General features: G+C 40.1%; 2 protein-coding genes across 4 annotated transcripts; both read left to right on the top strand.

Annotated features, from left to right (window-relative positions):
• The first annotated feature begins 366 nt into the window (after positions 1-366).
• Positions 367-2,445, top strand: LOC103479626 (uncharacterized). The gene is made up of 4 exons (XM_008434169.3): positions 367-722; positions 1,120-1,257; positions 1,332-1,450; positions 1,591-2,445. Exons 1-4 carry the CDS (start codon positions 455-457, stop codon positions 2,380-2,382), a joined length of 1,317 nt encoding a protein of 438 aa, XP_008432391.2. The 5' UTR covers positions 367-454; the 3' UTR covers positions 2,383-2,445.
• A 2,166-nt stretch (positions 2,446-4,611) lies between these two features.
• Positions 4,612-9,582, top strand: LOC103479627 (uncharacterized). 3 transcript variants are annotated; one of them, XM_008434170.3, is made up of 7 exons: positions 4,612-5,046; positions 5,149-5,286; positions 5,354-5,472; positions 5,658-8,233; positions 8,307-8,426; positions 8,499-8,617; positions 8,723-9,582. In XM_008434170.3, the coding sequence occupies exons 1-4, from the start codon at positions 4,779-4,781 to the stop codon at positions 6,180-6,182; spliced, it is 1,050 nt and encodes a 349-aa protein (XP_008432392.2). In that variant the 5' UTR covers positions 4,612-4,778; the 3' UTR covers positions 6,183-8,233; positions 8,307-8,426; positions 8,499-8,617; positions 8,723-9,582. The 3 variants fall into 3 exon arrangements, with proteins under 3 accessions (XP_008432392.2, XP_008432395.2, XP_008432393.2); XM_008434173.3 differs by lacking the exons at positions 4,612-5,046; positions 5,149-5,286; positions 5,354-5,472 and having other exon boundaries at positions 7,947-8,233; positions 8,310-8,426; XM_008434171.3 differs by lacking the exons at positions 4,612-5,046; positions 5,149-5,286; positions 5,354-5,472 and having other exon boundaries at positions 7,948-8,233.
• Positions 9,583-15,891: the final 6,309 nt, after the last annotated feature.

The raw sequence follows: 15,891 nt of genomic DNA, 5'->3' as shown, positions 1-15,891 counted from the left end.
GCAACCACACTATACTGGAATCTGACTTTCACACATTAGTAATATTTAAGGCACCCATGTATGAAGGCTTTATCGCTATCAGTCATCTTCATCTCCACCAACTTCCAGAAGTCTTTGAGCAGCAGCATGAAGATTGTGGAGAAAGTTTTATCTTAGGAGATCAACTTACAGGGTCACACCAGGCATTGGTGAAGATGTTAAATATTGGTTACTAACTCTACCGTCTATTATTTCAATAGAAATATGCTGAAGTATTCTTGCTGAAGTTCAATTTCTGGCCACTCCACCTACCTCTGCTAAGCTGTAAACTATTCGGCTAATTTCAGTGCAGCAGGTCTCGCGACATTTCATTGACTGCTGCAGCACGTGCTGCACTGGGTTTAAGCGGCCAATTAATTAAAGGTTAAATAGCAGGTGACAGTTCTGCTTCACAGTAGTTAGGCAGCAGAAAACAATGGGTGTGGGACGGAAAGCGCATCCCCCAGTCTGCTTGGTTGCGGCTGTTTTTCTACTGTGTTATTTGGTGCCGCTTTCGGACTGCCTTCGACTGAGGAAAACTCAGAGACCAGCGGTGAAGAAAGTGGCTGTTCATTCTCCCACCGCTATTGTCCAAGAAGGAAAAATTCTGCTTGGGAAAGTTTTCAAGAGCTCGGATATCGACAAAAAGTCGTCATCTAATGAATTATTGGATGACGAATCTGATTACCAGGCAGACTCCGCAGGTATGTGCTAATGGTGTTAAGGCTGCTGCTCTAGTGTGGAGTACATTTAAGAAGCGGATAATTCTTGTCGGAGTAACTTGAAGGATTTTTATCGTCTTTGTTTAGTAAAGAACGTCATGGTGTGGGTAACTGAGTTGTGATGTATTGCCCTGAAACGCTAGTCGACACTACATGATTTGCTTAGCTAAATGAACCAATAGGCAGTTCGTATGTTCCCCTCTAAAATGTCTCACTGCCTCAAACTCACGTGGTTAAACCAGGCCCAGCACAGTAGTTTGCTACACTTGCTTCATGAGCAAAACCTGTCAGGACCTCAGGTTTTAGAGGACCACAACTGTGTAGCTTGTATGCTTTAAAAACGAGTGAGACAAATTTGAGTCTTCCTTTGATCTTATAGACTGGTCCCAGGAGATGGACATGGATGAAGCCTCCAAGGAGTTATTGGAGCACTTGGGGGCACATCTGGATTGTTTTGATGACCACATGAAGTTCAGGTCACTTGGAACAGAGGCTTCACAACTTTCAGTGGTGCAAGGTAGTAGTTTTTATTTTTTATTTTAATATGCATAAACAGTACTGCACACTGATGTAACTTCTCTTCCCCTACAGAAAATGAAGCCCCAACACCTCTGTCCATGGTTCCTCCAAGCTGTGGCTACAGGATATATGGAACCTCAATAACATTCATTCTCATTGTTCCATTTGAAGGTTGCAACATTATTGAGCAGGTACCTCAACCCTGTTAAATGACAGTCATGCATATCTTGCATACTTTGCTTATAACTTCAAACTCGTTTAATGCAGATGCTGCCAAGTGCAAACAGGAATAGAGCAACTGCCTAAACTAACATTCTGTCTTGCTTTCCAGGGTGGAAATCACATACTCCCTCTACTCTGGCAAGGCCATCCACTGTCCCTGCTGTGTCCCAAACATACAGAACCTGTGGCTCCACCCGTGGGGCCTGTGGCTCCACCCGTGGGGCCTGTGGCTCCACCCGTGGGGCCTGTGGCTCCACCCGTGGGGCCTGTGGCTCCACCCGTGGGGCCGGTGGCTCCACCCGTGGGGCCGGTGGCTCCACCCGTGGGGCCGGTGGCTCCACCCGTGGGGCCGGTGGCTCCACCCGTGGGGCCGGTGGCTCCACCCGTGGGGCCTGTGGCTCCACCCGTGGGGCCTGTGGCTCCACCCGTGGGGCCGGTGGCTCCACCCGTGGGGCCGGTGGCTCCACCCGTGGGGCCGGTGGCTCCACCCGTGGGGCCGGTGGCTCCACCCGTGGGGCCGGTGGCTCCACCCGTGGGGCCCTTTGACTTGTATTATCTTCACACAACAGATGATCCTGTTCAAGGTTTCCCCTTCTACCCATTTTCTCATCCACCTCCAACAGCTCCTCCTCCCACTGCAGAGCCGAAAGTCCTCTATCCCCAGATTCCTTTTAATCCAGAGCTTCTTTGGCCGTACTGGCCTCAGCCTCCAGAATTACCTCCAGTCTATCCTTGTCCTCATGGGAAATATCCAGTGCCTGTACAAAAGACTCCCTGCATAACACAAGATCCTGCCACTACCCAGACTCCTCCTGATGCTCCTGCAATGTGGTATCCTGTGATCTGCCTACCTCTTCTTCCAAATGAGCAACATTTTCAAGACATGTTTTATCAAGGTTAGCTTTGAAAAGTTGAAATAAATGTTTAAAATAAAAGGGATTTGTGTCTTTGGTTGCTGATCCTACATTGTGTATTATGGTTTTGTCTTTTTTTTTTTTTTTCCCCTCCAGGGTTATTTTGGTTTGAAACTGAAATGGAAGCTAAAGTCTATGTATGGCATGGGTCAAGTTGGACATTTTTATTGAGATGAAGAGTGGTCTATGGAAATTTGATGATCACACTACAATCTGTTCTTGTAACTTTGCCAAAAGTAAAGCTTAAAACCTTCATGATGTCCAACCACTTGGTGGAATTGAGAGGGTGTGATAGCGGGCACAGTCAAATTATAAACTACTTTCATACAGAGCTCTGACACTGCACTCACTATGCCTGGTGGTGCTCGGAGGGCCCAGAAGTGCTGGCGCATGGCAGCCTTGCCTCTGGTGGGTTGTAGCCCAGGGCTACAGGCCAGTAACTTGCCATTATCAGTACGTTGTGTGCATGAATGACCAGTGTTCACCCCTTTGGTGTCCTCTGGACTTGGATCAAGTGCTGTACAAGCTGTTTAGGGTTTATTTTTCAAATGTGCAAGAGGTCAACAATAGTTTAACAAAGGGACACATTTTCTCAATCCAGTGTAATTTCTGACATTTGAGTCTGGATTTTTTCAGACTAATTTGATGTAAGGTCAAGTTTTCTCAAATTGTGGCTTGCAATAGATTTATGGTGACTTGGGACATTTAGGGATATTGGCACATATTACTATAACATTTATTTTAAATGTATATATTGCCTTTTGTGATAGTTTTCCTTTGTACAGTCTTGCTCTTGATATGGTAAATGTAGTTTATTCCGCTTTTATTCCAACTGCACTTATTTTAGTCATCCACTAGATGGAAGCAGAGAAAAAATTGTAAAGTTGGGGAGTGCCAGTTCAAAGAACTTTTATTTTTAGACCTACTTCCACTGTAAATGGTGTTCATTTTGCCACAAGTATACGGAACTCCCTCCTTCCTCAGAAAGAATCTCATAACTGTCTCAAAAGTTAACACATGATTAAAATGCTGCAGTGCTCTGAAATGTGCTGCAAATAAACTATTGCAAAGGTGTTGACTTTTTATCCTATTTTCCTTACTTCACTGAATACCAAATTTTTAAAAATACTCCAATCTTTTTAGGCCTGGCCTAACATTACTTTGCAAACATTTTCCAAATCTGTCAAATTGTAGAAATATCTGTCTAGAGACCTCTTTAAACTTTTTGATTTCAAAACTAAATTTTTAGATTTAGTTCTGAACTGTGGACTATTCCTAGACCTTTTTTTAAATTTTGTTTTGGATGGAGAAAACAAAATCTTGATCTTTACCTTCAACCATACGGTGGAAGGTTTTGAGTCAAAACTGACTATTGTTAGTTCATTTTGATTTCATTTACACAAAGCACACAGTTCCATCTGAAGAAACACAAACTGAGATCATAACACTGCTACAACCACATGTAGTGTTCTTTTAGTGATGTTACCCAAGCAGAAAAAAATGTCTAAACTGTATGCCATGGTGCATCAAGAGTATTTGTCTAAGTATGTTCACACATTAAATTATCACAATTTTATATTGCACTTTTGGTGTGATACAATTTATAGATCAAACAAATAGTAAATTTAGAAAAGAAAAATAAGTCTTGAAGAAACTGTTTTTTAAACAGCAGGTAATACAATATTTTCAGTTACATAATTCATATAAATATGCGAATATATCACAAAAAATATTTTTTAAAACGCAATTATTACACAGTTCTGTGTCATCTAAGGAATTTATCTAATGAAGGTAGCACGTAGGACAAACATTGCAGGTTGACCAATCAGAAATGTGGCTCTGTTTGATCATACAGTAGTCATTTCGACATTGATTATGCAAGATCTATGAAGAAAATTATGAAATAATCCAATGTGAGTAAAAATAAAAAAAATCATTAATTCAAATTAAATTATTGATTTTCAAATGTAAATTTTATGATGCATTTAATGAATCACACGCGTTTACATGATTGTAGATTAAATAAAGCTGCCTTTTTCTTTGTGAATGAAACCTGGTTGTCTACATTACTATTTTTCTTATTTTTATTTATTACACATATTTGCCACTTCATGGCTCCATTCTTGGTTTGAAATGCTGTGCAAACGCGTCAGCGTTTAAATTATCTAAATTTAGTTGTGACTTAAAAAGCCACGCAATGGCAACGAAACTGTTCAGACCAAAAGGTGATCAGGTGTAGCCAGTCCCAGCTGATTACACGCCGCGTTCTCTCGCACCATTTCATTGGCTGGTGCAGCAAATACTGTCTTTGCCTTAAAACGACAAGTTATTTTAAAAAGGCGTGACAAATCAATACTTTACAGAAGTTGCGCAGGGTTGAACGATGGGTAGAGAAAAAGTTAAAAATCCCGCTGTTTGTTTGGCTGCAGTTGTTATTCTGACGTGTTACTGGGTGAAAACTACAGACTGCTTTCGACTGAGGAAATCTCAGAGACGAATCGTGCAGAGAGAAACTGGTTTTCCTCCCTCAGGTCGAGTTCAAGAAGGAAAAATCGTGTTCGGGAGGGTTTTTGAGGTCCCCTATGGAAGCAAAAAGCACTCTAAAAACGCTTCAGTGGATGATGAAACTGATTATCAAGCAGATTTTGCTGGTACGTATTTCACAAGTACTTAATATAAGGAAGGTGTCTCCAGCCTGGACTATATTGTCTGAATCTTGAGTGACAGTTTTTTTTTCTCCCTTTCTTTCATAGGCTGGTCTCAGCAGGCTGACGTGGAAGAGACTTCCCAGGAGAAATGGAACCCCTTAGCAACCTCTCTGCATTGTTTTGGTGATCACATGAAGTTCAGGTCACTTGGACCAGGAGCTTCACAGCTTGCAGTGGAGCAAGGTAAAACGAACATGTTCAAAGTAAATTTGTCACTTGTAGTGGATATTAATATCCCCCCACTCCACAGCACATGAGCCCCCGATGCCTCTGGCCATGGTCCCTCCAAAATGTGGCTACAGAATGCATGGGAGCCCAATGGCCTTTGTTCTGATTGCTCCGTATGATGGCTGCAACATGATTCAGCAGGTATCCCATAATTTGCTTTAAAATGGCTTGTGTTAAAGTAAAACTGTCTTGCAAGATGTTGGGATAAATTTCTGAACTTGGAGATTTCTTATGCAGATACTGCTCTGCATAAAACTTGATGAAATAAGCAACTGTAATGTTCTGTTCAAATGTAATGTTTTTTTTTTGTTTTTTTTAATCACAAGGGAAGAAATTACATGCTACCACTACTCTGGCAAGACCATCCTCTGTCTCTGTTATGTCCCAAACGTGCAAGAACTAAGGTTCCCCAGATGCCCAGCCAGCCTTACTTTGACCTTTATTCTCATCTCTTCCCTGCACTGGCTGAACCTGCAAAACCTGTACCACAACATCCAAATCTTCCCTTATACCTGTATCTGCACCCTTTGCCACCTCAGACGACTGCCCCACCACCTACCACATCGGTACCTAAAGTCCCATATCCTCAGATTCCCTTTCCACCGTATTTCCCTGTCCCATACTGGCCTCAGTTTCCAGAATTCCCTCCCTTCTTGCCTTATCCAACTGAAAAACCTCCAAAGTCTCCAACTTCAGGACAGAAAACGACAGCAATTTCATCTGAAACTACAGAGTCTCCTGAACCTACCCAAGGTCCTTCTGACGCCCCTGGACGGCTATATCCCATGGAGTACCTTCCTGTTGTTCCAAATGAACATTTTCCGCACATGTTTTATTCTCATAACGGCTAGTGTGAAGCTTTAAAATAAAGTTTTGAAAACACAACTTGTGATTTGTTTGTATTCAGGTAAAGTCATACTGACATATAGGGGGTATTTCAGTGCTTCCCCAAAAGCCTAACAAGCTGGGATGTTGTGATTTAAAATTTTGTACACTAAAAATAAAACTCTGGGTAGATTAAGTATTTTCAAAATGGATCAGGTGGTTCTCAGTCTCACTGCAATTATTCATGGGTAACTCGTGATGTCCATCTTGTTTAAGACCAATGAAATATTGCTCAGCTCTCGAGTCCTACTTCTGACAGGATTGGGTGGAACAAGGCTTTTTTTTTTTTTTTTTTTTTGGGACAAAACTAGTTGTATGCTCACTCTATTCAGCCCCACATTCCAATGAAACATGTCTGCGTTTCATTGTAATGTCTCTACTTATTATATTGCAGGACAAACTCCCACTGTCACCACCAAAATATAAAATTAAAGTTCTATCTATGTGTGGTTTGGGCTACATTCACAATTGTCTTGATGCTCCATTCCAATTCTTTTGCCGAGTTTTCTTTTTTGGTTTTGTTCATACTAATTAAATGTGACTTGTGAACGGTTTACGACCACAAAGCGACCCGCATGTGCACAAAAATGTAGATGTCACACTGTTTATGGAAGTAATGTCACTGTTTATGGATCGATTTAATTTATTTAGCAATGGGAGCAAACAGCACTGTCAATCATAACCAAAGGGAAGGTAAAAAAAAATCAACTAATAGCAACGGCCTTTATTGTGCCATCGTATTGATGACTATACAATTACCATGTTGCCAAACTTGTTTGAATACAAAAAAAAATCTGATTTTTTTTGGTATATTGAAATTAAAAATCATACATATTTACAGGTGGAGAGTAATCAGTTACTTTTATTTGTAATTTTAAAAAAGTTACATTTCACAAAACTTTTACTTGAGTAATGTTAAGTAAATCAACTTACTTAACATGGGACGCCATTTGACATGGCGTCCCATGTATTTTCCTTGTACCCACAGTTTGATGTCTGCTTTTTCTGATCACAGTACGCAAGATTTCTCGTTTCAATGTTAATCATCTGAACTTTGCTGTGCTGTTTGGAGGGCAAGTGAATCTAGAGTATATATACAAGATATACTCAAACGGCAACATGTCCATGTTGCCATCTGAGGTTTGGTTGGTTTCATAGGCTTTATATTGATAACTGAAATTTAGACCTTGGTTTCTTGTGCCTTTGTTGGTTAATTTCTGAATATATTAATTTCTTCACATTTATTTACCCGTGGGTTTATTTCTTTCAATAAATGCGAAACAGACGTGATCAAAGTGTTCAGTCAGAATATTCATTAAATATTAGGGTTTTTTTACTCTTTGTTCATGTTTTGGATGACTTTTTTTTGCATCTTCTTTTTGAGTAAAAACATTTCAAAGTTATGCAACTCTTGAGAGTAGCTTTTGGTACCCTACCAAATTTTACAGCTAAAGTTATTTGAATTGCATGCTGATTTGTATGTGGTCATGGTTTATAATGTTCTTGTCAGCATTAAGATCTTCTTCTTCTTCTTCTTCTTGATTTTAATGGCATCCAACCACTAGGATCTCTCTTTTGAGCAGATAAATAAAGGGTATAATCTGGAGCAAACGCTAAAGAATCACCAGTTTGAACCTAATTGGCAACAGGGGGTGAGCTGTGGCTGATTGGTTGATTCCTTAATTGAATCACCTGGCTCTTAGATTGCATGTACTATTTAAAAGGTGTGACTGAGACATTATCCATCATACTGAACTGTTGTGTTTCCTTGTTATGATGGAAGGTGGTGTGTGGCGTAGAAAATGGAAACCAATAGCTGCTGCACTGCTCTTGTGTTCTTTAGTGCTTGGTCTAACATTTTTTAGCTGGCGAGAATTAACTAAAGCACTTAAGGTGGGGAGGAGTTCTGAAGTGGAAAATGCTACGTTTAGTGGAAAAGAGTTTGAGTCGGCTCCTTCTGTGGCTGCTGGTCCAAAAATGGGATTAAATGATTCCTCAATCCAAGCTGACACCAATGGTAAGCCACTTTTCATGTCTCTAACTGTAATTTACCAATAAGCGTTTAATTTTTTTGTGTGTTTGTGTGACAGAAGCTGGCGTGACTATGGGAGATGAATGGAGCTCTGCTAACTCTTCACTTCACTGTGGCCCTAGCAAAATGAAATTCAAAGTGATGGGCCTGGGTGCTGCTGAGCTACAACTGGACATTGGTAGGAGTCTGTATTGCAATTATTTAAATTGTCTAAAGTTACTCTGCTAACTTAATGGGCTTTTCCTCGCAGGCAACTCGGAATATGTACCGCTTAACCAGGTGCCTGAAGCTTGTGGTGTCTTGGTGAACCAGACCAAGCTTGGACTTGTTCTACTTGTTCGTTATGACAGCTGTACAGTTTTACAAGAGGTAAGCAATTTTATTACCACTGCCTTTTGGACTCCAAACTTGCATCACCACGGTTGAGTGTAAAAGCAGAAGGCGTTGTGTAATTTGACCTGTTCCATTTTTCAGAATGGGACGTACATCTTCACAATGAGATGGAGGGGGAGTGGCATTAATTTAACCTGCAGCATGCTTCCAATGGCTGAGGTTAACACAACAGAGCCTGCTCTTCCTTTAAAAGATGATTTGCCTCACGATTCCCTAAGCCTTCATCGTATGAGACGCCATTCAAGATGGCGTCCCATGTATTTTCCTTGTAGTCCACATAAACGTTATCCACTCTGCCTGTATACCCCGCCACCTACAACTACGACCACTACGCCTCATCCCACCACGACCACTGCTATCACAGCTCGCCCAATTTACAAAAATCCCTACTTCTGGAAAAGACTCCTTGCACTCTACCCACTGTATTCTCGCTACCTTAAAGAGCAGTCTCATCCCCTGCAATCCTATTACCATGCTTATAGACATCCAGTGTGGCAAATGTATCCCCAACTAGCTCCGAAGCCTCAGGTAGCTAACCACCCCTTCTACCGCTACTTCATGGATTACTTTACTACCACGATGCCAACAACTACAGTCAGCATGCCAAGCGGTTACTGTCCATACGCTAGAAGGACTGGACCTTTCGACAGGCTGTTTTTTGCTCCAAGAATGTCATTTGGACATCACGATATGCCAGACGACCAGCAAAATGTGTCTCCGCAGATCAGCTCTGGATACCAAAGTCCAGAAAATCCTGACTCTTTCTGGGAGTCATTCCCTTTGCTTTATCACACCGCAAGCCAAGATGATCCATACCTTGACTGGGAGGACATAACTCCTAGATAAGTGGCAATGCTCTCCTGTAACGGAAGTTGTACTGTTCTTCTTTGTAGGTGCCTGGGTCTCCTGAGAGTTTAATAAACATCTTTAACTTTGAACAATGTCTTGTCTGGAGAATTTTTAAGGTGAAACAATTTCTTTCCTTGGTGGAGCTTTAAGGGGTTTACCAGCTGGGAACCAGAACTCTAATTCAATATTTTACTGAAAGATGCTGTTTACTGGGGTGCACTCTTGATCAACTGTATGTTTTGAAAATCTGATTTTAAACGTGCTAGCCAGTAGCATATTGACATCAGGGAATAGGTTCCAAACTCGACTAACACCAGATGACATCAATCTCCAGATGAGTGTAAATCTTATATTCTAAAACTCTGCCTCTACATTTGTTCCAAATTTTGGAGCCTTGACTTCAAAATGTAAAATTACACTAAGGTTTGACTATAAGATATAAATCTCATTGGTCCTTTAAAATGTTCAAATTTGAGTAATTTTTTTAAAACTGTAATCCAAATTAGCCATGTGAATATATATATATAGCTACTTTTAAATTACTAAGTTTAATTCTAATTGACTAATCAGCAGGTGTTTTACTCTTTATATTGCAGAACATGTGCGTGTTCACCCCATTCTGTCTCTTTTTATAAATTTCCGCATGGTGCTCTCCCTTGGGCGCCCTCTGATGCTGCATGTGAACGAGGAACATTTACACTTCACTGAAACTGGGCTTCATGTGACTGCGAAGACTGTGCAACACTACACTCTGGGAACAGGGTACATCTTTTGTTTCTCCATAGTCACTTGGAATAGCTGTTTTGAGTGGTACTGAGCTCCAAGAAAGAATCCTAAATACCCTTTTAAACAAGATGGATTTAGGTTGGTATACGTAATTCAAATTTATGAAGAGCTTTTGGAAGTCGAAGGTATGTTTTTTTTTGTTTTTATCTTAAAATATTGCTTGAATTTCACCTTCAACCCCAAATTTTCTTGACAGTTCCATACAGTTGGCCTTTTTGGAAGGATATGATGTGAATTTGGCAGAAGTAGAAATGTTCAGAGGGGACACACCAGGCCACTGGTGGGAGGACGGTGACGGCAGTAGGGATGCTCAGCACCACGAAGGACGCTGCATGGTTGAGAGCCCCAGCTGGGCCGATGAAGTCCAGGACATCTTGGTGCCACAAGCTGAAGGTTGTTACTGTGGGGGACGATCCAGGCTGTCCAGCATCTCTGTGAGTGACCGAGTTACAGCTTCTCAAATATGTGTGCACAATATAAATGTAAAAGTTAACATGTTCTGGAGAGAATTTCCCTCTGTATGCTGGGTATTTTTAGATCTGTGCAGATGACGGATGAATGATGATTCAAGATGCTTTGATCGACCCACTGCTTCACTGTGACACAGCACTCTGAGGGCAGAGCATTTTAGTACGTTTGAGCAGATGCATCATCCGCTTCCTCCTCTCTCTTTTTATGGAAGATTGTGCTTCAATCCGTTCACACAAAAACTGGAGAGGAAATAAGAAGTTGGACAGAAGAGGAGGCCGTGTTAGTGTCGTCATCATCTGTTACAGAACCTTTTTCAAATGAATCAGGGCCTCTCTCGTTGTTTTGTCTTCCAGTAATGCAGTCAGAACAGAACAGTACATAGTCTGACTCACCTGGAACTCGACTCCTTCACCAAATCTACATATCTTGTGTTTTTATTTTCAGCAAAGGAAAGATGGAGGCTAAACGCAAGTGAGGAAGATGGAGGCACAGATAACAGATCAGGAAAACTGTGGCAGCTCTATCTCTCCCCTGCCTCTCCCACTCTCTACCATTTCTGTCTCCTCTTCTGCTTCTGTCTCTTCCCACACTTTCAACCCCTCCTCCTCCTCCTTTCACTCTCTGATGCCTCTCCCCTCCCCATGCTCTCCTCCCTCACTCTCCTCTCCTTGCATGGACCTGCAGTATACGAGAGCTCCACTGCAGTGTAGAGAAGGGCAGAACGGCCGTGTTGGTACGATGCGTTAGAAGATGGTGCATCAGGAGAAACGCGTTTACCAGGTGTGTGGATTTGGGTTTGCGTTGGTGCGGGGATTCTGAGAGCAGAGTGTTTGTCACATGATTTTCACAGGTATGGGGGATAGGTATCTGCGTAATGGGTGTGCAGCGGGAGATGTCAGCCATAATGGATGAGTTGGATGTCTGAAAAGGGAGTGGATGTTTTCACGTGATTCCGATTTGTGCATCTCTCACTTTTTATTTATATCAATTTAATCCTTATCTGGATTAACATGATCGTAAATCATTTTTGCGTCTTTGTAGTGACACTTGTCTTTTGTAAATCGCACTCTTGATGGCTAAAAATAGGTTGAGGTGGTTATTCGGCATCACTGTGGTGTCTGGTGTTTTCCATTCCATTCATCAATATGTGCTTACAATGTTTCAAGGTGAAAAATGATGTTAGTGTGAGGAAGTGGGGGGACATCTGGCCATCTGTTGTGGGGGAGCAAAATTGTAAAGACTCTCACCTGATTCATGCTCTGACATCACATCCTCATCTGAATGTGCGTCACAGAACCTGAGGTGCAGCTATATAAAATTTTGTGCGAGTCTGACTGAATTTGGATATGATTTTTGTTTAAATATTTAGAGTCCCTGAGATGATTGTTTTGGTGCTCAAAGGAATCTTGCACTCTAATTTGATTCCAAGACTAAAAATAAAAGGACTTTCTCCAAAATGGAAGGGTTCCTCAGCTTTCATACCATACAGGATTACGATAAAAAAAAAAAGTGTAGAAATCTAAAAGGAATGACATGAAAGCTGAGCAGAGCTAAAGAGTTGAAGCTGTGAACAACTGTCTCAAATAACAATGTTGGAGTATGACCGGCCTGATGCATTGAAAACCTTTGTGACTCCTTGCAAACTATTGCTTACCTGAGGGATCCTTGAATATAATTTAGGCAAGACTTGTTGAGAAATACATCATTTGATGGTGTTTGAGCTGAGAAAACCTTTTTAGCACATGTGTACAATTTATAAAGTTGCTAGCCTTGCTTTTTAATTTTTTTCAAACAGTGCGAAAATGTAATGCACAATTCAGTTATATATAAAAATCAATAGAAGAGTGCCATCTAGTGGACGTTTAACTCTCCAGCAGGGAATTTAGATTTTCAATAATTGTGGGTTTTGCTTCAGTTAAAAATCAAAACTGCACTTACCACAGGTCTGTGTTTAAATAACATGTTTCTTTAAAATGACAAAGTGAAAGATTAAGAAAAATGTAAGCATTAATCCAATTCACATGAAGATGAATTAATGAATAAATCAAAATAAAAAGTATACAAATTGTAGAAAAAAATATATTATGCACTCTTACCTTTTCTGCTGGTTTCTCGTGTTTTGTCATTTTTGAAAGTCTTGATGTAACACAAAATAAAGTTAGTATCTTTGATATTCATTTATAACAGCAGCTCAGATCTGACTTCTTGTGATCTACCGATCTATATATGGAGAGGCATCTGAGAAACTGAAACTCTCAGATCTTTATCATTTAAATCACTGAAGAAATGTCTACCAAACATAACCTCTTGAAAGGGTAAAAACACTATTTTTGAAACCTTTCATCATCCCTAATATTATTATTGCTAGTAAAGCCTTTGTAGCTGTAACCAATCAGCTCAGTCCCTGCTAATGTCCAGGGCAGATGAGTGGATGTGACAGTGTAGGAACCACACTTTTATTAATATCCTTTATCATTCATGCGTGCTTCTTTTTCTCTTTTTTTCTTTTTTTTTCCTGGTAGGCTCAGAGGAATGAGAGAGAGTCAATCAGGCAGAAACTTGCCCTCGGCAGTTTCTATGACGACGAGCCTGTCATCTATACCAGCTGCAGCAAGAGCACCCCGTCCTCTCGGTGGGTTTTAATCTGTGTCTGTGAGTGAGTGTGTGTGTGTTTGGTTTGAGTTTGATCAATATACTTTTATTTTATTTTATTTTTTACTAAATCTAACAGAATTACTGTTCTGAAACTGTCGGTAGCTAACTTGAGAAAGGGGGTAGGGTAGCATTAATATTTTGAAGTTTTTTTTTTAAGTATACATTCTTACACTGACTTCATACTTTATCACTCTTTAATGCTACTTACTCCACGAATTAAACATATATTGCAAAATGATATAATAAAACTCCTGATCAGTTTTGGTTCAATATTGGCAGTGACCAACATCTGGCCACCTTTTTTTTTGTTTTGTTTTGTTTTGGGTTTTTTTCCAGGACTTCCCTATTAAGAACTGACTTTTCAAAACAACAACAAAAACATATCAATATAAAAACGAGCTAAGTCACAGTGTCACTTCCTGTGCAAAAACAGAGACGAGCGTAAAAAGAAACATTAAAATGCTGATCCGAGACCACAAATAAGAAGTTAAAACATGACAAAAAAAGCTGATAAAGTAATAGCTGAACTTTACTTGTCAGATGTTGCAAATAGTATTTTTCCTCAGTCCTGATTAAAAGAAGCCAACAGTTTCTGCATACTGTTTTCAGTTTTTTTTTTTTTCCTTGTTCAGTTCTGCTCCTCAATGAACTGACTAAATGGTCTGATGACCTGAGGTGTCTATGTCAAAACAGCAAATCTCAAATACATTCAGGTATTATAGTGCCTAATAGAACACCAATAAGGATTTAAATTGTATATTTTTACAAACAGGGAGTCAGGGCAGTGACATTGTATGATATAATCCATCTTTCTGTTTTTGCTCATGACTCTGGCAACAGCAAAAATTTAGCTTTTTCAAAAATCTAATCACATAAGACAAATTTTATAAAGGATGGAAAGGTTAGTCTCTCAAGGATGATGTTTATCCTATCCCATGCTTACCATTCCTGCTTTTTCCTTCTATTCAGTTTTCCATTAATATGACTATAGGACTTCGTGAACAGTCATCTTGCCTTCTGATTTTTTTGTATTTTAAAACTATTTTATGATGTGTAACAAAATATTTCATTCTTGGAACTTAATTTTTCAATATCACTATGGGCCCTATTTGTGCAGATTAATATTTTAAATGCAGACCAAAAGTGAGCACTAATAAAAAACAAAATCCTTTACAGTAATGATTCATATTCCTAATATACCTAAAGTATTCTGCTAATTTTTGATAAACCTATGCTATAGGTTCTTCCATCCATCCAACACATTTATCCTATAAGGATACTATTTATCATAGCGTGTTAGATTTATCATAGGGTTTAGCTTCAGCGTCCTCAGAGGCTAAACATGTTGGTACAGTGCTACCAACTGAGCCTCTGCAGTTCCAGCTTCAAATGTCTGTGGAAATGTATTTTGTGAGAAACAGAACAGAACTTAGAAGAAAATGTTTAAATAAAAATTGTTGGATTTTAACAGACGGAAGGGTAGAACAGAAAGTAAAACGAGTCCTGTAAGGTCAGGTTCACTTCAAGGAGACGGACAGGAATCCCTCCAAGAAAAGCAGAACAAAGAGGTTCAAGTTTGGGAAGAACTGGTGTGAGCAACTGGGTGTATATTTACCCTCTGACATTTTGCAGAGGAAAATAGTTTGATCAGAAAACATTGCCTGTTTTGGTTGTCAATCATTCTTTATCTCCCCATTCCAGTTATTTTTTTTCACATTTCCATTTTGTAGTCAGCAGTTTCCTTTCTAATCCTTTTTTTTGTCAGTTAAGATTTTATAACAAAAACCTCAACAACACAGCCTCATTGGTTTTATTTACATAGCAACATGATGGTTGTTACTGCCCCCAAAACTGACATTTCACATTTGTAATTGAGGTTTTGGAAGGCATGCAGTGGAAGGAGTTGCTTGACATCATGGCTAATAACACACACACACACACACACACGCACACAAAAACTCATAACACCTGTTTCGTCATTTCTGGTCAACAACAGCCTTGACCTCTTGTAACTTCTACACACTATTTTCCACCCTGTTTACCTAACACCCAAACCACACCTACCCTCTCACCCAGTTTACTCTTTCTCGTTAACTTGAGGAAGCGCTCTGTGAAACGAGAAGTGATGCGTGATGCAATCCATTAAACTGGGATTGTGGTATGTGAGCCACGTGACCCCCAATATAGGTACATTATCATAGGGTTTAGCTCTAAGTGGAAATTCCAGCTCCACCTCATCCTGTTTGTGGGATGTATAGCAAATTGTTCTGATCCTGGTTGTTGAGTGGTTTCCTTTCAGTAGGGGGTTGTCGTGGTGAGATATTGAATGAATAGCGCATTTATTGTTTGGAAAAGCTGTGGTTGGGAGACGCTGTGAGGTAACTAACTTAGCTTTTTTTTTTTTTTCGCGATAATTACTTTCAATTTCATTCTCTAATGCTTATCGTGATAGCTTGAGCTAAAAATTTGTTTTAGATCCTGGGAATTCA

The sequence above is a fragment of the Poecilia reticulata genome, chromosome 17 (assembly GCF_904066995.2).
Source record: "Poecilia reticulata chromosome 17, P_reticulata-male-v2, whole genome shotgun sequence".
NCBI classification, from domain to species: domain Eukaryota; kingdom Metazoa; phylum Chordata; class Actinopteri; order Cyprinodontiformes; family Poeciliidae; genus Poecilia; species Poecilia reticulata.
The sequence above is the reverse complement of the archived record's forward strand: the minus strand, read 5'-3'. Positions and strand labels throughout refer to the sequence as shown.